Source organism: Pogona vitticeps, chromosome 2, assembly GCF_051106095.1.
Source record: "Pogona vitticeps strain Pit_001003342236 chromosome 2, PviZW2.1, whole genome shotgun sequence".
Lineage (NCBI taxonomy): Eukaryota > Metazoa > Chordata > Lepidosauria > Squamata > Agamidae > Pogona > Pogona vitticeps.
This window is the reverse complement of record NC_135784.1, coordinates 20,308,258-20,330,314: the sequence shown is the minus strand read 5'-3', so window position 1 is coordinate 20,330,314 and position 22,057 is coordinate 20,308,258. Positions and strand designations below refer to the sequence as shown.

At 44.6% G+C, this 22,057-nt stretch overlaps 1 protein-coding gene across 1 annotated transcript in view; it reads right to left on the bottom strand.

Annotated features, from left to right (window-relative positions):
- The window catches only part of LOC144587492 (uncharacterized), a 34,631-nt gene extending 12,844 nt beyond the window's left edge, over positions 1–21,787 (bottom strand). Inside the window, 5 exon segments of the mRNA XM_078388295.1 lie at positions 9,969–12,407; positions 13,412–13,538; positions 15,974–16,038; positions 19,612–19,738; positions 20,236–21,787. Coding sequence (XP_078244421.1) covers positions 9,969–12,407; positions 13,412–13,538; positions 15,974–16,038; positions 19,612–19,738; positions 20,236–20,652 — 3,175 coding nt within the window. The 5' untranslated portion in view covers positions 20,653–21,787.
- Positions 21,788–22,057: the final 270 nt, after the last annotated feature.

Genomic DNA, 22,057 nt, shown 5'->3' with positions numbered 1-22,057 from the left:
AGTGACTTTCCTGACTATTGTTTAAAGTAATAGAAAAAGGGGGGAGGTTGCCAGCCTATTCCTTGCCCAAAACAGCATTGGGCCAGGCAAAGTACAAGTGGGTCATATGTAAGTGACCCCCCTCTGCTGGTTTCCGGTGTGAAATTTGTGGCCCAAGGATCATTAACCCTTGCAGAACTCCAGCTTCTTATTCAAAATGGTAAAATATGCAGCGGTGCCCACTTTGCCAGCCTATTCCATGCCCAAAACAGCATTGGTCCAGGCAAAATACTATTGTATTTTGTGTTAGAGATATGATTTATTTATTTATTTGTTTATTTGTTTATTTTTTGTTTATTTTTTGTTTATTTATTTGTTTATTTGACTTATGTACCGCCCCATAGCGCTACAAGCACTCTTCGGGCGGTTTACAATTTTAATTATACAGGCTACACATCATTATTAATACACTGATATTTGAGTGATCCAACTTGGTTTCATAGTTTAAATACAACATGTTCTGAATAAGAAGCTGGGACACGAATAAGAAGTGAATAAGAAGCTGGCCGAATAAGAAGCTAACTTCAGCCTCGTAGATGCTTCCCTATCTGACTCTCCCATGTTTTCAAGCCCATCCGTCTGTGGCTTTCAGGGGAAGGCAGAATCCCACCTTCCTTCCCTCCATCTGAGTCTTGGGATGGGATTGGCAGAGCTTCAGTGGTCTGGTCTGTTCAGGCAGCCTTTGGCCAGCAGGAAAATACTACTGGCTCTGAGACCCCCATTAGAGGCATTGTTAGGTGCAAAATAAAATGTTGGACAAAAGCAACACACAAAGGCTCAGATCCTGGACCTAGTGATCCTGAAGTGCTTCCTGACCATTAACTTCACGGGGAGGTTGAAGTGGGTGAGAGAATATGGAGCTGTGACCACTTCCCAAGCGGTGGCCCTGGAACAAGTTTTCCCAAGTCTGTGGCAAGAAAGGGGGTGGAGGTGAGGAAGCAGAAAAGCAAAAAAACTTTCCCCATGGCTGAGAAACCTTCGTTTGATAGCAAAAGGAGTCTCCAGTGATAAAACAATTGGGGAACTGAGGAAGTTGCTGTTTTGCCGTTTTGATGTGTAATACTATGAGGATATGTATTTTTCTCCTCTGTGAAAGGAAAGGTCTATGTATATTCCTCTCTTGGATTTACGGGACTGGGAGTGGAGGGATGCTGTTCTTTAGTTCTTTCTATACCTCAAACAAGTGTTGGGATTTTTAGTTTTTACTATCGTTGTTTTAAACAGGCTCCAGGCACTCTGGAGAGATTGGCTTCACAGTCATTTAACATGTCAAGAAATCCAGTCTCTCTTTCTTGACCCGAGCATGCATTGCCCCAGTCAATGTGAGGATAATTGAAGTCCCCTGTTAATCAGAATTCAAGACCCTTATGAATTCCCCCAACAGAAATGGACAGAGACACGAAGGCTACAAAGTGGAGGCTATTTATTATTCGCTGCTGCAGAAAGCGGAGAGAAAGCAAGCCAAGCCACGCAAGGCGTTGGTTTCTCTGGGGAACAAAGGAAGAGTACACATTATATAGGCTGTCCGTCCGGGCGGTCCGTTATGGCTCACAAACTTACTACAATTTCATTAGGTTGCAAAAACATTCTATTTCTACTGCGCAGCCTCGCTTTTACGGAGTCTGCATCTTCCTAAGTCAGCTATATCTTATCAGCTCAGGAATTTAATTAGACCCACACACACAGATGGCTCCTTACTCCTCCTTAGTGAAGAAGTCAAACTTTCAGCAAGGATTTAATTACAACTCACACACCGATGCCCCTTACTCCTCCTTAGTGAAGAAGTCAAACTCTCAGCAATTTTCTACTCACACCCCCATGATTACAATCCTGTCTCTCTTGGACTCCTCCGATTTGTCTCCTTGTTTCAAGGTCCCCTTCAAGTTTTTGATCTGGAGGGTGACAGAAACCCCCTCCCACTATCACATCGCTCCTTGGGCCTAGTAGTTTAACCCACAGGTATTCTATGATGGAGTCAGACCCACCATCCATCTCCATTCTGCTGGATTCTAACCCTTCTTTGACATAGAAGGGGCCACCCCACCTCCGACATATCCCCCTCTCCCTCCTATAGAGTTTATAGCCTGGGATAGAAGTGTCCCCTTGGTTCTCCGAATTCCACCAGGCTTCTGTTATGGCCACTATTTCAGTGTTAACCCTAGCCACTAAATGTTCCAAATCTCCCATCTTTGCTCAAATGCTTCTGGCATTTGCATACTGTATAAGCACCCCCATACAATGTCCCTCAAGAAGTGCTGTTTCTTTTTTTTCCTCCCACAGCTTCTCATTCCAATGGACCAACTCTCACGTCCCATCACACTCCTAATTATTACACTGTCCTCGTGGCACAGTGGTTAAACCGCTGTACTGTTCAAATCCCAGGTAGCCGGCTCAAGGTTGACTCAGCCTTCTATCCTTCCGAGGTCGGTAAAATGAGTACCCAGCTCGTTGGGGGGGGGCAATGTGTAGCCTGCATAATTAAATTGTAAACCGCCCAAAGAGTGCTTGAAGCGCTATGGGGCGGTATATAAGCATCACACTTTGCTTTGTCCTCTTCACCTCGCCTGGCATGGGGTCACGAAGATTCAGACATGACTTAACAACTAAACAACAACCCTCTCCACCCTCATTCCACAGGGATGAGGCGTCCTGAACCAGACACCACTCGGTATCATTCAGCTTTTCCCTGGGATTCAGTTTAAAAAGCTGCTCTGCCAACTTTTTAATGATACGCACCAGCAGTCTGGTTCTGTGTTTGTTCAAGTGAAGCCCGTCCCTCTTGTAGAGGCCCGGCTTCTCCCAAATTGTTCCCCAGTGTCTAATAAATCTAAACTCCTCCCCCTGACCTCCACGTGTTGAGACCCCTGAGCTCCACCTGCCCCAGCTGGCCCTGTGCGCGGAAGAGGGAGGACTTCCAAGAACACTACCATTGAGGTCCTGGCTTTGAGCTTCTTCCCTAGCAACCTAAATTTGGCATCCAGGGCCTTTTGGCTACATTCCCCCATGTCCTTGGTGCTGACATACAACACCACTACTTTCTCCCCGGCATTCTGTACCAGCCGATCCAGAGGATACGTGATGTCTGTAACCTTTGCACCAGTCAGGTAAGTCACCGTGCGGTCTTCACAGCTGTCACAAACCTCTCACTCTATATTCCTGACAATTGAATTGCTGCCTCCCCATGAGGAGGATCAACAGGGCAACTGGATATTGTGCCCATCGCCTGTAGAAGCGGCCCCCTCTAGGGGATGGTTTCCCTCCTTTCCAGATTGGCATCCTTGAATCTGGTGACTTCCAATCCCAGCAGCCAAAGAGCTCTCCCAGCAACTGAGCCATCGCTGGTCCTCCAGCCTTATCACCTCACCTTGTCGGGGTGTACTCGGGCCAATTCCTCTCGCAGCACCCAAAACTCTTCCCATGCGCAGTATCTGGAGTTCTGCAATTGATATTTTTTCAAGCTGGCTGTCAAGTGTTCCAATTATGCCAAATCCTCTTGGGCCTTGAACACCTGCCGGTCGATAGCATCCGCCCAAGAGTCCTCCAGCTCCTCCATAAAAAACCCACCCAGCCCTGGTTATACCTGCAGCTTCAAATGTATCATCTACATCACCACTCCCAACTCCCCAGTTCGCAGGTGAAGTGCTCATCGGGAATCTCACCCTGACTCTCAGAGAGGTGGAAAGACCAGTTTCATCAGCAGGGGGATCGGGGCCGATCCCACACGGGGATATTCCTTAGTAAGTTGTCTGCTAATGGTGCACTGGTTTAGTAAACTGGTGATGGCATGGTGATTGAGGAATGACTCAGGCTTTAGAGATGTACTGTACTTTGTACTGCTTGTCATTATTGTAGGGGTCATGAAATGAGAAGTCTAGGTGACCACCAGATAATTAGGATAGCAAAAAGTCTTAGAGAGAGAAGTTAAAGAATTCAGCCACACACGCAGGGATGTCTGCCAGCAGAGTCCTCCACATACACCTCTGGATCCAGCTCTGGATCCAGCACTGGGGCAACGCCCCCAGGAGGACTCTCTTTTATTAAACTTACAAGCTCACAGATAGTTGACAGTATAGATATAGGACAATGGTTACATAATGCCATTTTAGGATTGGCCCAAAGAAAGGCCTTGAAGTTATCTCCCTATCACTATGAGAAAGAGGAAGAATGGGTAGCTGCTACTCCTCTCAGAAGCAGCTGTGACGTCATCCAGGAGAGCGTTCTCTACGACTGTAGAATCAGCCAACAGCTTAGCAAGCTTGGGGAGGGGCATTCCCCCACAATTATTTGACTGCATAATTTGCTGACACCAGGGGCATCCATCCAAAGGACCTTCGTCTTTTCTGGATTCAACCTCAGTCTGTTGTTCCCACTGTTCAGGGATGAGACTACATCCAATACAAAGGGGTTGGAAGGAGAGAAAGTATTGTATGCTGTCCACATAATCGTGACACAAAACTCCTGATGAAAGAGGCCTATTGCAGAGGCATCATATAGATATTAAATGGCAACAGGGAGACAATTGACCATGAGGGACTCCACAAGAGTTAAGGGGGTGGAAAGAAGCCCTCTCCCTGGATAGTCCTCAAAGAAGGCCTGGAGCCAGGACTGAGCAAGGCCACTGTGTCCTAACTGAGAGGGCCAACAAAGGGATTCCACCCACAAGGTTTGGAGTAGGGGAAATAAGGGTGTGCCATGTGTACCAGGAGCCTAAAAGTTATGAGGAAGAAATGGCAGGAGGCCATGAAAGAGGAAGTGAAATCCATGGATGACCACAAGGTCTTCACTGAGACTAGGCTACCACCTGAGCATAAGGTGACTGGCAGCAAGTGGGTTTTCAAAAGAAAACTGCAAGATAATGGAGAATTTAGGTACAAAGTGGCTCAGGGCTTTACACAAAAGGAAAACCTGCATTATGATGAGGTGTTTTCGCCTACTGTGAGAGCAGAAACCATGACAATAGCGTTGGCCTTAGCAGCATCCAGGGATTATTTTATAAACCATTACGATATAACAACTGCATATTTAAATGCAGACTTGAAAGAAGAGTTATACATGGCAAAAGCACCTGGCTTTGAAGGGTCAAAACCAGGGATGGTTTAGAAATTGAATAAGGCTATTTACGGGTTACGACAATAGACTCGAAACTGGAATCAATGTCTTCACGCAGTGTTAGAAAAAATGAATTACAAGAACAGTCTGGCTGATCCATGCCGATATATAAAAGAGAATGGAAATGAACTGAATATATTGTTGGCATATGTGGATGACCTATGTTTCATGTCATAGGATCAGAGCCAGATAAACATGTTTGAAAGGCAACTGAAAAAGAAATTTAAATTAAAAAATTTGGGTTCAATACAAAATTATTTAGGGGTGCAAATAAAGAAACAAAACAAAGGTTTTGTACTGAGTCAAAAAATGAAAATTGAGCAGATGCTAGAACGATACAATTTGCAAGATTGTAAAAGTGTACAAACCCCTATGGTTATAGATTTCCAAAAGTCTGATGAATTAAGCAAAGAATTCGAAAATCAAGAAATTTACCAATCTGCAATTGGGAGTTTAATGTATTTAGCGAATTGGACCAGGCCAGACATTGCAGCAGCAGTGAATATACTTAGCAGACATGTGTCAAAGCCAACTGTAAAACACTGGCAAGGTGTTAAAAGAGTATTTAAGTATATAAAAGGAACAAGTGACAAATGTTTATTTATAAAGCCTTCAAAAGAATTGAATTTAATGGCTTGTGTTGATAGCGACTGGGCGAATGATGAAAGTGACAGGAAAACAATGTCTGGATTTTTAGTAATGTTTCCAAACACCCTAGTACGATGGAAATCTCGGAAGCAAAATTCAGTTGCTACTTCTACAGCAGAAGCTGAATTTGCTGCTTTATCAGAATTATGTTCTGAAGTAGTCTGGTACAAGCAAAGAATTAAAGATTTAAAGGTTGAAACACATAACACAATAAAAGAGTTGGAAGACAACACAACTTACATACAGATGGCTGTAACTGAAAAAATGAGGAATAGGAGCAAACATGTAGATGTTAAATATCATAATGTAAGAGAAGCTATAAAAGAAACGTTAATAGAACTACAGTACAGTACTGGAAAACAGAAAAGAATGTTGCTGACATTATGATGAAACCTTTGAATGCACAAAGACATGATGAAATAACTAAGGAACTGGGTATGGTTTCTGTTCAGATGTAAATTAGGAGGGGTGTCAAGAGTATTGAAAATTTACAGGCCTGAACAGAACAGAGCAGAGCAGAAGTAATAATGGGCTGCCATGTTATACAGGTGTGTAATGTGCTGAGTCACAGTGACTCTGGAGAGGTGGTGCCTCGGATGATGCAACATGAGTACAACATTGCATGACCCTGATGTGATTGGATAAGAGCAGAGGCTCAACTGTATATATATATGGACTGTATAGAACATGCATCACCACCTTCATTTGCCATGCTGTCATGCTGCTGCTTTCTGCACTTGTACATATGCTGTAAATACATGTGCTGGAGAAAGCTGAATGTGTCTGAGTGATTTATTTCGCCTTCTGGACCTGAAAATATTAACTCTGCTGGATTCTACGCGGGTTCGCAGTAACAACCTCCCTCACTAGCCTGAGGGCCAGGTGCTTCTCTGTCAGGTTTCCTGCTTCTAACATATTTAAAGCTGCTATGTGAAGAGGGGGGATTTGCTGCTTGGGTAACAGCCTATCCTCCATATTATTTTACTCAGGCTTCGTGCTCCAGAAAGGACACTCATACAGAGCACGTTACCATAGTCTCTCGAGACTGAAGGATGCCTAAGAGATGCGCTCTGGAGAGACTGGATTCTTTTTAACCTACCCTTTCAACTTTTTTCTAACTAGTTTTCTTATGAGACAGAACTGAGGATAATTGAAGTCTCCCTTGATTACAGTCCTGTCCCTCTTGGGCAGTTCCCTGATTTGTCTCTTCATTTCAAGGTCCCCCTCAAGTTTTTGATCTGGAGGATAATACCATTCCTCCTCCCACTATCACATCACTCCTTGGGCCTGGCAGTTTAACCCACAGTGATTCTCAGTTGGAGTCAGATCTGTTATCCATCTCCATTCTGCCGGATTCTACCTCTTCTTTGACATAGAAGGGGCCACCCCACCTCTGACATGCCGCTCCCTCTCCCTCCTAGAGAGTTTATAGCCAGGGATAGAAGTATCCCACTGGTTCTCCAAATTCAACCAGATTTCCATTATGCCCAATATATCAATGTTATCCCTAGGCACTAAATGTTCCAGCTGTCCAATCTTTGCTCAGATGCTTTAGGCATTTGCATATAAGCACCTGCATACGGTGTCCCCCAAGAGGGGTTGCTTGTTTATTTATTTTTCTACAGCTTCTCCTCTGCCAGCAACAGAGCCATCGCTGGTCCTCCAGCCTTCTCACCTCACCTTGTCGTGGTGTACTCAGGCCACTTCCTCTCATGGCACCCAAAACTCTTCCCCATGCCCAGTATCTGGAGTTCTGCAATGGATACTTTTCTCGCTGTAATTCTAATGGACTGAGAGGTTGGGTTTTAAGGTACTGTTCTTCTACTCCATGTATCTGCTAAAAATTCCACTTCTCAGAATGGGGATGGCCTTCTCACGATCCGAATATTTCCCTCAGGTTTCTCACCATCAGCCTAATCCACCACGCTAGCATAGGACGTTTTTAATCCCAATATTTTAGTGGAAGGGGCAGGACTGTATCCTTATGGCAAAACCCCATACATTTGTTGGGACTCTCCCCGCCCCCGAGATTTTTGTCTATAAAAATATTGTGCAAGGCAAGTAATTGAGGAAGGAAGGATCTGAAGCAATCACACTCTTCCTATTACCCATCTTGGATCATGGTCTGATTTTAGAAGGTACCATGTAGAAAGCAGCTAAGTTGGGGTGACTGGACCTTTATCAGAGGTTTCGTCCTGCATGAGGAGTTATTTTCTGCTGGAATGGTGTGACCCGGCACACCCCAAGCACAAATGACCCCAGTCTGACCTTGGAAGCCCAGGTGGACTCGGTGTCCAGGGGTGCCTTCTTACAGCTGCGGAGAATATATCAACTTCGCCCTTACCTGGATGAGCGGAGCCTGGCAGCAGTCACTCATGCACTGGTAACAACCAGACTGGATTACTGCAATGCGCTATACGTGGGGCAGCCTTTGAAGACGGTCCGACGACTGCAACTGGCTCAGAACCGGGCTGCGCAGCTGGTAAGTGGTGCCGCCGCACGGACTCATATCACGCCGGTTCTGAAAAATTTACACTGGCTGCCGGTTGCTGCTCGGGCCCAATTCAAAGTGCTTACTTTGACATATAAAGCCCTAAACGGCTTAGGACCTGGTTACCTAAAGGACCGCCTTCTTCCGTATGTGCCTGCCCGTCCTCTAAGATCAGGCCAGGAGGCCCTTCTGAAGGTGCCATCTCTGAAAGAGGTGAAGGGGATGGCATGTCGGAATAGGGCCTTCTCGGTTGTTGCCCCCCAACTTTGGAACACCCTCCCTAGAGAGATCCGCCTGGCTCCGACACTCTTGGCCTTTCGGCGCCAGGCAAAGACCTTTCTGTTCACCCAGCATTTTAATTAATTACTTTTAATGTTTTAATTGTTTTAAGAAATATTTTAATATATGGTATTTTATACTGTTTCTTAAAATGTTTTTAATGTTTTTAGGTTTTAATGTTGTACGCCGCCCAGAAGCCATTGGCAATGGTGCGGCTAAAAATATTGTAAATAAAATAAATAAATAAATACCGTCAAGCCTTCATAGACAGGGGATAATACGTAATCACAGAACTTGGATTACTGCAACACACTTTATGTGGGGCTGCCAATGGAAAGTGTCAAGAAGCCTCAGCAGATCCAAAACACAGCAGCCACATTGCTGAATGCGGCACTGCTAGTTTTAACCTACAAGCAATCTCCCATTATGAGCTGGCCTGGGGTTTACGATCACAAAGCGAGGCTTTTCCCTCCGTCCCCCCACCCTCAACACTGTATCGGATGGGAACACAGGAACGGGCCTTCTCTGTGGATGCTGCCAGACTTTGGAACTCCCTCCCACAGGAGGCCAATCTGGTCCCATCTTGCTCTTCAGGCAAGCCTTCCCTCAGTAATTTCCTTTTCAGGCAAGCCTTCCCTCGGTAATTTAGCCACCTGTATGTGTGATTTTTAGAGGGATTATTATTGTGCTTTCCAGTTTCGGGCTTTCTAATTCTCAAAGTGACTTTTCCCCTCCCTTTTAAATATTTGTACACATATAGTTCTTAGCTTTAAAATGCCCTTTTAATGAGATGCCTCTTTATATGTATTTTTAGCTCTGTCTAATGATGTCAACCACTGTTGTACACTCATTGTTCCAATCTCTGAATACTGTCTTCAACTGTTGTAAGCTGCCTTTGGTCCTTTTCAAGGAGAAAGGTGCTGTAGAAATATTGTAAATTAATAAATAAATGAATAAACTGAGCCAGGTGTTCCTCCACGTATGGATTCCTTTACGCTTCAGACTTGGACAAAACACATATCACACTCCTAGCATTTGTATGGTTTCTCTCCAATGTGGAGACACTGATTACTCACAAGCTCTGAACTGTCAGCAAAACGTTTCCCATACTCCTGACATTTATTTGGTTTCTCTCCTGTGCGGACCCCCGTTATGCCTCACAAGAGTTGAGCTGTGTGCAAAACAATCCCCACACTCCTAGCAATTCTGTGAGTTCTCTCCAGTGTGGACAATCTTATGACTCACAAGTTGTGAAATCTGACCAAAACATTTCTCACACGCCTGGCATCTGTATAGTTTCTCTCCTGTGTGGACTCCCTTATGTCTCAGAAGCTGTGAATTCTAAGTGAAACATCACACTCCTATCATTTGTAATGTTTCTCTCCTTTGTGGATCCTCATATGATGCAGAAGGTGTGAATTCCAAGCAAAACATTTCCCACACTCCTGGCATTTGTAGGGTTTCTCTCCTTTGTGGATCCTCATATGATATACAAGGTGTGAATTCCAAGCAAAACATTTCCCACATTCCTGGCATTTGTAGGGTTTCTCTCCTGTGTGAACCCGCATATGACTGACAAGCTGTGAATTCCAAGCAAAACATTTCCCACACTCCAGGCATTTGTAGGGTTTCTCTCCTTTGTGGATCCTCATATGATGCAGAAGGTGTGAATTCCAAGCAAAACATTTCCCACACTCCTGGCATTTGTAGGGTTTCTCTCCTGTGTGAACCCGCATATGACTGACAAGCGGTGTATTCCGAGCAAAACATTTCCCATATTCCTGGCATTTGTAGGGTTTCTCTCCTGTGTGAATCCGCATATGACTGACAAGCTGTGAATTCAGAGCAAAACATTTCCCACATTCCTGGCATTTGTAGGGTTTCTCTCCTGTATGAACCCGCATATGACTGACAAGCGTTGAATTCTGAGCAAAACATTTCCCACATTCCTGGCATTTGTAGGGTTTCTCTCCTGTGTGAACTCGCATATGACTGACAAGCGTTGAATTCTGAGCAAAACATTTCCCACATTCCTGGCATTTGTAGGGTTTCTCTCCTGTGTGAACCCGCATATGACTGACAAGCGTTGAATTCCGAGCAAAACATTTCCCACACTCCTGGCATTTGTAGGGTTTCTCTCCTGTGTGGATCCTCATATTACTCATAACTGGTGAATTCGAAGTGAAACTTTTCCCACAATTATGGGAGTTGTAGGGTTTCTCTCCTTTGTGGATCCTCATATGACGCACAAGGTGTGCATTCCGAGCAAAACATTTCCCACATTCCTGGCATTTGTAGGGTTTCTCTCCTGTGTGAACCCGCATATGACTGAGAAGCTGTGGATTCCGAGCAAAATATTTCCCACACACCTGGCATTGGTAGGGTTTCTCTCCTGTGTGAACCCGCATATGATTGACAAGCTGTGAATTTTGAGCAAAACATTTCCCACACTCCTGGCACTTGTATGGTTTCTTTCCTGTGTGAATTCGCATATGTCTCACAAGCTCTGAATTATGAGGAAAAGATTTCCCGCAAGTCTGGCATTTGTAGGGTTTCTCTCCTGTATGAACCCGCATATGACTGACAAGCTGTGAATTCTGAGCAAAACATTTCCCACACTCCTGGCATTTGTAGGGTTTCTCTCCTGTATGAACCCGCATATGACTGACAAGATGTGAATTCTGAGCAAAACATTTCCCACACTCCTGGCATTTGTAGGGTTTCTCTCCTGTGTGGATCCTTATATGACGCAGAAGGTATGAATTCAGAGCAAAACATTTCCCACACTCCTGGCATTTGTAGGGTTTCTCTCCTGTGTGAAGTCGCATATGATTCCCAAGTTCTGAATTCAGAACAAAACATTTCCCACACTCCTGGCATTTGTAGGGTTTCTCTCCTGTGTGAAGTCGCATATGATTCCCAAGTCCTGAATTCAGAACAAAACATTTCCCACACTCCTGGCATTTGTAGGGTTTCTCTCCTGTGTGAACTCGCATATGATTCCCAAGTCCTGAATTCAGAACAAAACATTTCCCACACTCCTGGCATTTGTAGGGTTTCTCTCCTGTGTGAACTCGCATATGACCAACAAGCTGTGAATTCTGAGCAAAAGATTTCCCGCAAGTCTGGCATTTGTAGGGTTTCTCTCCTGTGTGGATCCTTATATGACGCAGAAGGTGTGAATTCCGAGCAAAACATTTCCCACACTCCTGGCATTTGTAGGGTTTCTCTCCTGTGTGAACTCGCATATGAATCAGAAGGTGTGAATTCTGAGCAAAAGATTTCCCGCACGTCTGGCATTTGTAGGGTTTCTCTCCTGTGTGGATCCTTATATGACTCACAAGGTGTGAATTCCACACAAAACATTTTCCACACTCCTGACACTTGTATAGTTTCTCTCCCTTGTGGAACTTCATATGACTCACGAGCTGTGAATTCTGCGCATAAGATTTCCCACATTGCTGACATTTGTACTGTGTCTCTCCTGTGTGAATTCTCTTATGGTTCTTAAAGTTTGAATCATGAACAAAATATTTCCTACCCACTTGCCATTTGTACAGTTTTTTTCCTGTGGAAACTCTTCGATGGCCCAGAAAGCCTGCCTTGGAGTTTAAGCATTTCCCAGACATTTTGCGGAAAAAGCTATTCTTTTCAGTGCGGACCCTTCTGTGAACCATCCGTGCTACCATCAGACGAAAATATTTTCCAGATATGATGCATTTGTACGGCTTCTCTTTGGTACAAGTTTCTTCTGTGTGGGTTCTCGGATGTCCGGCAACCTCTAATTTCTGTGTACATGTCTTTTCATATCTGGGGCGTACATTTTTCTCCCTCCATTCATCTGCAGGAAAGGACAACAAATGTAAAAAAGGCTGAACTAGAGAGATCAACAAATCTAAAGATGAAAAAAAAACGAGCCGTTTTTAAAGATGTAGATATTGAGGCAAGAAATCTCTAATGGAAAGACGAAATTGTCAGTCTTTCAAATACTATAATACATTGTTCTTTTTCCGCTTTTAATTTTCCATCACATCTATAAACTTATTTAAGAAAGCTAAGAGAAATATCCTGATTTCCTCCATGGACTCCTGGTACCAACATTATACTCTTTATAAGGTCCAGGTCAAGGTCTTTATACAGAATTAGGACTGTATGAGGACTTTAAATCTTAATACAGATTTTGTTTTAGCTTAATATGGTTTACTATTACAGTGGTACCTCGCTAGATGAGGACACCGCTGTATGATGAATCCGCAGGACGGTGACTTTTTGCGATCGCTATAGCGATTTGCAAAACAGTCATTCCAATGGGGGAGTTCCACTGGACGTTGAATAGGTCCATGCTTCGCGAACCGTTTGTTCTCAAGTCGACGATTTTTCCAGCTGATCGCCGGGTTCTTAAAATGGCTGCCCTGTGTGTTCCGGACCCATGCTTCGCAGGGCAGCCATTTAACAGCTGATCAGCGCTAGGAAAATGGCTTCCCTGTGGGCGATCTTCACTGGACGACGAGGTAATTTCCCCATTGGAATGCATTAAATGGGTTTCAATGGATTCCAACGGGGAAAGGCTTTTTGCATGACGATGATTTCGCTTAACAGCGATTTTCCCGGAATGGATTATCGTCGTCATTTGGGACACCACTGTATTTTCTTGTTATTTTGATGGCTTTACTTTTATTTTCCGTGGGATCACTGCAGTAACAAATCTGCCAACATTGCAGTGGCTAAACCGATTTGGGACACCATTCTACCATGGAAACACTACTGTTGCTGTTATTGTTGCTAGTTGTTATTGCACTGGTAATAATGGAGATTAGCGTCAACCAAACAAGAAGAGAGCCTTACCAAGAGAGGATACCATTTGCCAGTTCTCTTCCATGACCTCCTGGTGGAGGGCCCTCTGGTCAGGATGCAGCATTGCCCACTCCTCCTGGGTGAAGTGCACGGCCACCTCCTCAAAGGTCACTGGACCCTAAAAATGGAAAAGAAAGAAGGCCTTCTTCATAGGATTAATAAAGATAACCTCCTCAATCCCAAGGAACAACTGAAGAGAAGTTGGTGGATCTCATATTATAGGTTTCAACTTAATACTGGAGGGAACATTTACTAAGGGCTACCAGTCACTTTGGCCAAATGCTCCCTCCAGGAAGAGAGGCCTCCAAACCACAGTTGCCGGGATAGAACAGGGGGAGGGAAAGGGCTACTGGTGACCCACCGTCCCTCCTTGTCAGCTTCCTTGAGGCAACCAGGGACCCTCTGTCAGCAATAGGATAATTAAAGCAGCCAAGCCTATAACAACGGAACAGGCCACAGCGATAATTAATGGGTCTCTCCGGGAGGGCAAGGTTCCTCTTGCCCTTAAGGAGACACTCATTAGGCCCATTAGGAAGAAACCAAATTTGGCGGTCGACGAAATCAGCAATTATAGGCCTCTCTCCAATGTTTCCTTCCTTAGCAAAGTGGTAGCGAGGGTGGTTGCTGATCAGCTTCAGGCGCTTCTGAATGAAACTAACGCTCTGGATCCATTTTAGTCGGGATTCAGGCCGCGCCACAGTACAGAAACGGCACTGGTCGCACAGTTGGATGACCTGCTGAGGGAGGCCGACAGGGGCAATACGTCCTCATTGGTTTTCCTTGATATCTCAGCCGCCTTTGATACCGTCGACCACAGTATCCTCCTAGGGAGGCTCTCTGAGCTGGGAATTGGTGGCCTGGTCTTTGCATGGCTCCGTTCCTTCTTGGAGAACAGTCCCCAGAGAGTACAGATTGGGGAGAATGTCTCGGCCCCGTGGATTCTGAACCGTGGGGTTTCACAGGGGTCGATTATCTCCCCAATGCTGTTTAATATCTATATGAGGCCGCTGGGTGGGGTCATAAGAGGCTGTGGGACGTCGTGCCATCAGTATGCTGATGACACCCAGCTTTACATCTCCTTTTCACGTACTTCAGTGGATGCCGTTCTGTCCCTTCAGCGCTGCCTGGAGGCCGTACTGCAATGGATGCAGCTGAATGGGTTGAGGCTGAACCCAGACAAGACAGAGGTCTTGAGGGTGGGTGGCCCCCCCATTGGCGGTTTGGGAGACTCCCTCCCTTTGGGGGTTGTCTCTCACCACACAGAGTGAGGTCCGCAGCTTGGGGATACATCTGGACCCGGCACTTACCATGGAAACCCAGGTGGCGTCCGTGGCCCACTCCGCCTGTTGTCATCTGTGGCGGATTGCCCAACTGCGACCCTACCTTGATGGGGGGCCCTCACTACTCCCATCCACGCACTCGTAATCTCACGATTAGACCACTGCAATGCGCTCTACATGAGGTTACCTTTGAGATTGATGCGGAAGCTTTAAATGGTGCAGAACGCGGTGGCCAGACTTCTTAGTGGGGTGAGAAAACACCACCATATCTCTCCCATTCTGGCTGCCTTACACTGGCTGCCCATTCGCTTTCGCATCGACTTCAAAGTGTTAATGATGACGTATAAAGCCCTAAATGGGTTGGGACCTCGGTATTTGGCAGATCGCCTTCTCCAAACCCAGATCTATTCGAATTACTCGGCATAGCCAGGAGGGTCGGTTGAGGGGCCTAACGCCGAGAGAGGCCCGGAAAGAAAGAAACCGGGCCTTCTCCGCAGTGGCCCCTCCACTACGGAACCGCCTTCCATCAGAGATCCACCTGGCTCCCTCGCTGGGTGTTTTTAAGAGCCATTTAAAAACTTGACTCTTCACACAGGCTTTCCCTCATGTCAATTCCTGAATTCTTTCTTTATGTTCTTGGATTCCCCATCTTGATCATGCTATATTATTGTTCAAATGATTTTTATGACTATGAATGTTGTTTATTTTTGATTGTGATGTTTTTATTGTTATTTAATGATTTTACAATTTTGTAAGCCGCCCCGAGTAGACGCTGTCTAGGGGGGTAGGGTATAAATCGAATGAATAAATAAATACATAAATGCTAGAATGATCTGGGCTTTGGGAGGAGAGATGGGAAAGTAATTCCTGGTGTCTCCATCTTCACTTTTGGAAAAGCTCAAACAACCCAATACTTGTGGGCTGCCTTCCTCCCGAGGACGTGACTCAAGGCAGCTCACCATGGGGAAAACGTAGAGTTAAAAACAGCATAAATTATACATTAAAAAGGAATTAACTATGATTAAAAATACCTTAAAGAATTAAAACACACACACACACACACACACACACACACACAAACACACACACCAGACACACAATACACCCTCACTCATTCTCTTTGCCCCATTAAGTGTCATACACTATTCTGTTTCAAAAATATAATAGTAGTACATTTAATAAGCAGTTAAAGAAACCACAGAAACTCCAAGAGGCATAAATTGTAAGCATAATATACAGTATATAATCGAAATATACAAGGCATTTGCCCTACCAGATCGGCGTCTCCACAGCAAGGAAGAGATGAAGGACTACTTGTCGTTGGCCTCGCGCCGGCCCCTGCGGGAGAGACGAAAGAGTTGAGAAGCCAGTCCTAGAAGCTCCTCTCAAGAGAAGATCATAATCCTAAAAACATGGACTAAATACTAAAGTCTTTGTTTAGCACCTGAGGATTCCCACCGCAGTTAAAGGCACACATTCACATACTAAAAAATCTGCCATTTCAGGAAACTGTGAGTGAATGATATTCCAAGAGGGAAGAAGACTGAGACTTTTAATTTTTTTATTGAGTAAAAGAATTTCTCCAACAATTAAAAAACACCAAATGTTATGATTTCTCCTTTTTTTCCAGATACTAGAGTTTAACTGCTGTGCAAAAAATTTTTTTTTATTCTGGATCACCTTTTTATTTATTAATTACCACTAAACAAACCAAGTTCTGTCTTTGTTTTAACCCACATTGTACAAAATGAATGCAAAATCTGGTGGGGGTGTTCCTTGTCTCTCTCCACCTGCCCTGAAGTCATTGCCTTCCTCTGTGTTTCTTTCCCCTTCTCCACCCCGTGTTTCCTACCTTCTTCCTAACTGTTAAGCTAAATTCTTCAAACATTAGCTGTAGAGAGTACACGTGGTTAGGAAAAGAGAGACCGGCATCTCAAAAGGTATATAGGATAAATAACAGAAAAACGAGTACCACTCACTGAAGCATGCAAGGCTATACAGTGATACCTCGCTTAACGATGTTAATTCGTTCCAGCGAAATCGCTGTAAAGCTAAAATGTCGTAAAGCAAAATAAAAAACCCATTGAAACGTATTAAAACCTGGTTAATGCATTCCAATGTGCTAAAAACTCACAGTCCTCCATAGGGTCAGACATTTTCAGTGCCTGTACAGTGAGGAATTCGTCCAGAAACACAGCGGGGAGCCATTTTGAGCACCCAGCGGCCATTTTGAAAACCCGACGATCAGCTGTTTTGATCGTTGTAATGTGAAGAATCAGTTCCCGAAGCAGGGAACCGATCTTCGCAAAGCGAAAAAAAACCATTTAAAACATTGTTTTTCATCGCAACTGCGATCACAAAAACATCATCGTTGATTCGTTGGTATACGGAGTAATCGTTAAGCGGGCCACGACTGTATACAGATGTATGTCAGTATCTCTCCCATCCTAAATTTATTTTTCCTTGTGGAAAGGTATGTCTTACCCTGGAAGAGTCAACTTCCTTTCTGATCCCTCAAGGTTACCAGGTCTGGAGGTTTTGTGCAAGAGCTGAAGAAGGGGCTAAAGCACTGGGGTGCTGCAACCTGACAGCTAAACTACTGCTTGCTTAGGAACGTCTTTTTTATTTGAAAGTGATGTGAAACATCATTTTATTTACATTAGCCATAGGTCTTAGAAAGATAAATAAACGAAAGCATCCTTCAGTCTAGAATCTAGAGAGACTATGGTAATGTGCTCTGAATAGAGGTCCTGGAACAGCGTCTAGTGTGGCTGAGAAGGCCAATATGTGAGTGACAGTCCCTTCCACACAGAAGACAAATCCAGTCTGTCTCCTGTCCAGTTCCCTAATTTTGCTGCTTTCGGGACTGCCTCCTTGCCTCTGCCTTCTGGACAAGGGTCTCTTCAAAATGGGAGAGGCTGTGATGCATCGCCTGCCTCCAGGCTGAACACTCAGATGTCAAGATTTCCCATCTGTTGAGGTCCATTCCTAAGGCCTTCAGATACAACTTGCACATCTCCTTGTATCACCTCTAAATTTTTGTTGGAGTACAATTGTAATTCAAATCGAGGAGGGTGTATTAGTGTCAGTGCCAGACATAAATTATCACTTTCTGTAATACGTATTATCAATTTCAAATTGGGCAAATATATTAATACGCAGAATGCAAGATAGCTATGTAGATCACACTGCCACCCCTCTTAGTGAAATGAGTACATTCTCCAGAACCGTCTCCCTTCATAAAGTCATTTAATATTAGGAGATCCCTCTTTTTTCTGAACTGAGTAAAGCAATATCCTGCATAATTCCATATTTTATCTTTGGATTGTCGACAACTTACGCCCAATATATAATCATCTGAATCTAATAACCCAATGAAAGTGGGGATATAAAGTTTCCTCATTAGCACCTAAGTGTACATTGAAATCCTCTGCAATAATGAATATTGCCTTAGGATATAGAGATTTGGAACTAAGCTGATGTGGATGGCTCCAAGTTAGAAATCAGGATGCAAAGGCCTTCTTTAGAGCGACCTCCTCTGGAGCTGGAATCAGGTTTTGATAAATAGCTTACAAAACCGTTTAGCTCCAACTCTTCCTTCTCCCAGGTCTCCTGGCGGAGTCCTGTGTCATATTCCCTGATAAAGCTTTGAAAAGAGGGGTCCACCACCTTCCACCACCATTGATGGATTGTCATTCAGAAGCAGATGGATCCGTTCTTAGATTTATTGTGTCTGAGTGTTCTCTGTCCCAGTGAAGTTTCTCGTGGCCATTTAATCCTCCCTTCCTTGCCCTTATTTCTATCACGTGGCCCTTTAAAAGCTCAAATCTCTTAATTAGGGCATTTTGAACTTCATAAAGTAAAGAGACGGTCCAAGAGGTTCCTCTCATCAGGATCCAAGGGTTCTGTGGGTTCTTTTGCCCACTCCATTGGCGGCTGGGGATCATTCTCTACCAATTCTATAGCATTGGGGGGGGGTATTCCAGATGGATATTTCCAATGTGCCAGTAGTGTCCAGATCAATTGAATGCGTGCTATGGTTTTCTATACCTTGAATGCTTTTAGCATCATCTGGGCTGCAAAGACCCAGTGGCAGAGGGGGAGCACAGTTCTCAAAAACGCTTACGTACAACAGACACACCTGTCTCAGTCAGGGCATCTTTCGATTCAGACACCCTGGCCTTTGAGGTCTTCCTGGGTGTCTCCTTCCTATTGCCTTCTTGCAGACTCACATATTTGTCTCCCTGCTGCTGTTGAACTCCCCTTTCCTATGTTTCAGAAACTTTTCTGTTCATGCTGGGAGTTCAATCCAGGGATAGACGATTTATATGGTGTCTCTTTCCCTGATCAGATTAAAAAGCATTTCTTGATTAAACGGATGAATTCTTTGGACCTCTTACGGCAACGCCTACGTATTAATGTCAGAAACCATGATCTCAACATCAGTGAGAATCACAGCCGGAGTTTGACCAAAAGGCTCTATATAAAAAATGACATAAAACCCACGTGGAAATGAGTTAGACCAAACTGTTGAGCTATAAACACTATATAAAAAGTGAGTTACATAAAAATGTAGGGTGATAGAGTAGCAAAAAGAGATGCTACTACCACACCCTATCAGAACCGGAACCACTCTCCCAATCCAAAATTTACACCTGAGAGGTTTTCCGTTTCAGATGGGAAAAATGCATCTTTTCACACATGGTCTCCTGGACAGAAACAAAGGAAATGGCTGCTATATAATAGGTCTCGGAAAACTGAAAAACTAAAGAGGCTTGGTTTGAAGTATAGAAAGAACAAAAGAAGAATATCACTCCATCCCCAGCTAAAAAGTCAGGGAGAAAACATACACAGGCCCGTCTTTCCTTTCCCACATTAAAAAACACACAACTTTCTAGCACAAAATCTTACCTGTAAAGCTGACACCTTCTTCGTTCCCTTGATTGATCTCTTCCTGTTGAGGATCCTGTTTACTGTCTTGCTGAGGTTCCTCTGCTCTGCGGAAATCGGGCTGATTTTCTACAGAGAGATTTCCCAACTGAGGATCCGTGACATTCAGTGAGAAGGGAGAAAAGAAAACAAAGAGGAAAAGATCTCAGCGGATGAGAAAGGGACCTGGAAGAGAAGAAACATCTTCCACAGATTTTCTAAGAAAAACATTTGAGAATTGGTAAAATTTGTAGGATTTCTTTCCTCATTTTCTTGACGCTTTGGAGTAGAAAAGGCCATCCCCGCTGGAACCGACCGAAAGGCATCATATTGTGTCATTGCACCTACAACAGGGCTGGATTGAGTGCAGTGCCATAGGAAAACTATGCAAATGAGGAGGATGCACGCTGTTTTAAAGTGGAAGAGGGTCTCCCCAATTTTGGGGACGCGTATTCAGCTTCAAAATAAAATGAACACGGACCCCACATCTTCCTTTCAAGGACCAGAAAGAATAAATTCCAGCAGAACAGCCTCAAACAGGGAGCGTGTGCAGGGGTCATGGGCTCCCCATTTCGATTCTAAGGCCCTGGCATGGATTGCTCTCACCTCTAGCTCTTCCTGCTTTCTCTCTTCTGCCTGACTCAGACCCAGGAAACCTTCTGCCAGCGACACCGCCTGGGAAGTGGTCTCGGCTCCACATTCTCTCACCCAGCTCGACATCTCCAGGGGGAGGACGGCCAGGAACTGCTCCAAGATGACCAGGTCCAGGATCTGAGCCTTTGTGTGTCGCTCTGGCTTGAGCCACTGACGGCAAAGGTGGTGGAGTCGGGTACAAACCTCTCGAGGACCATCAGCCTCCTCGTAGGAGAATTTCCTGAATTTCTGGCACTGCATATCAGAGCTGGGCATCTCCTCATCTAGGACCTTCTCCACCGTTCTTTCAGAGCATGTCTGAAGGCTTGTTACCTGGATAACATTTGGGTGTCTTCCAGCTCTGGGGAGGGGTGTGTGTTGGTCTGCCATTTTACTCTTTACTCAACAATACTTCCAACGCAGTCTTCGAACCACTGTCGTCCTGCTGAGCAAATAAATTCCTTAACAGACGACATGACTGAAGCTCTGCAAAGCAAAGACACTCCCAAGTGAGCATGTGCCAGACCAAAAAAAAATGCTACAAAGGGAAACCAACCAAGTATCATCTCCAACAGGGAAGACAGAAGGATGGGGCTCTTGTCCGTTCACCTGAGAGGAACAGACCAATGGGCTTGAGATCGTCAGAGACGCAGTAGTGGGGCCATCTTCCCTTTTTTCCTGATCCCTTTCTAACTATTCAGATTCATTCTTCACCTTAAGCCAAAACATAAGCCTTTCCTCTGACTTTCTTTTATACTTTGCTGCCTTAATATTAGGTGTTCACAGAGCTCCTTTTGATGTGGAAAAAAATCCTCAGGCAACCATTGCTTGGCTTTTAAAAGGCTAGGCATCAATCAAAGCAGTGCCTCCGTTCAGATCATCTACACAATCTTGTGAAACACTCACTTGTATTTTGGTTTCTTACAGTCATTGTTTTACATTCAATTGGTTTTGAAAAATAATCTCATAAAAATATTCCCTGCTTATTCAGGAAGAGATCTTTAGCAGGTGACTGTTCTACTACATATTTCACCAGGTACGAGTTCATTTATTTCATTTTTATTCATTAAATTTATACCCATTTAGACTGAAGTCTATTCTGGGCGGCTAGTCTAATTTCCTGGCTAGAACAGGACAAATCTGCATCAAACAGAATCCTTTACATAGACAGCTCATAATTTCCCTCCTGTATTTATTAATTATTTTATTTATTATTTAAAATAATTTTATCCAATCTATGTGCTTAAATAGGATCCAAGGTGATTTACATCACGAAAAAGAATATTTAGAAGCAACAACAGTAAGTATCCACAGACCTTTTAAAAATGGAACAAAGAATAGATTAAAGATTGTAAATCAAACCCAAGACTAAAAAGACATTTCAAAGCCATAAGAATCCCTCGAAAGGTCCCTCTCAGACCCACCAGTCAGTCCCTCAAGGAAAGCCTGCCTGGAGAGGATGGCCTTCATCCCCCTGTGGAAGGTCAGCCAAGAGGGAACCAGCCTCGTATCCCAGGCGAGGGAATCCCAGAGTTTCGGGATCTCATGAGTTGTTGGCTGAAGGTGTCCTCCATTAAATGGGGGGGGGGGGGGGGCCACCAAGCGCCACCCTTTCGCCCTCCAAGGGAGGCAAACAGGGGAACCTTCTCCCCCCCTGGAAGTGGCTCGGAAGGTGCAGGATCAGCCCTTTTGTGGGCAGGAGAGGTGGAAGGAGGGGGTGGTGGTGGATGTGGCCCTTCAGGCAGCAGAAAGGCTTGGGCCGCAAACAGCCCTTGCTTGGGGGCTCCCCTCTGGC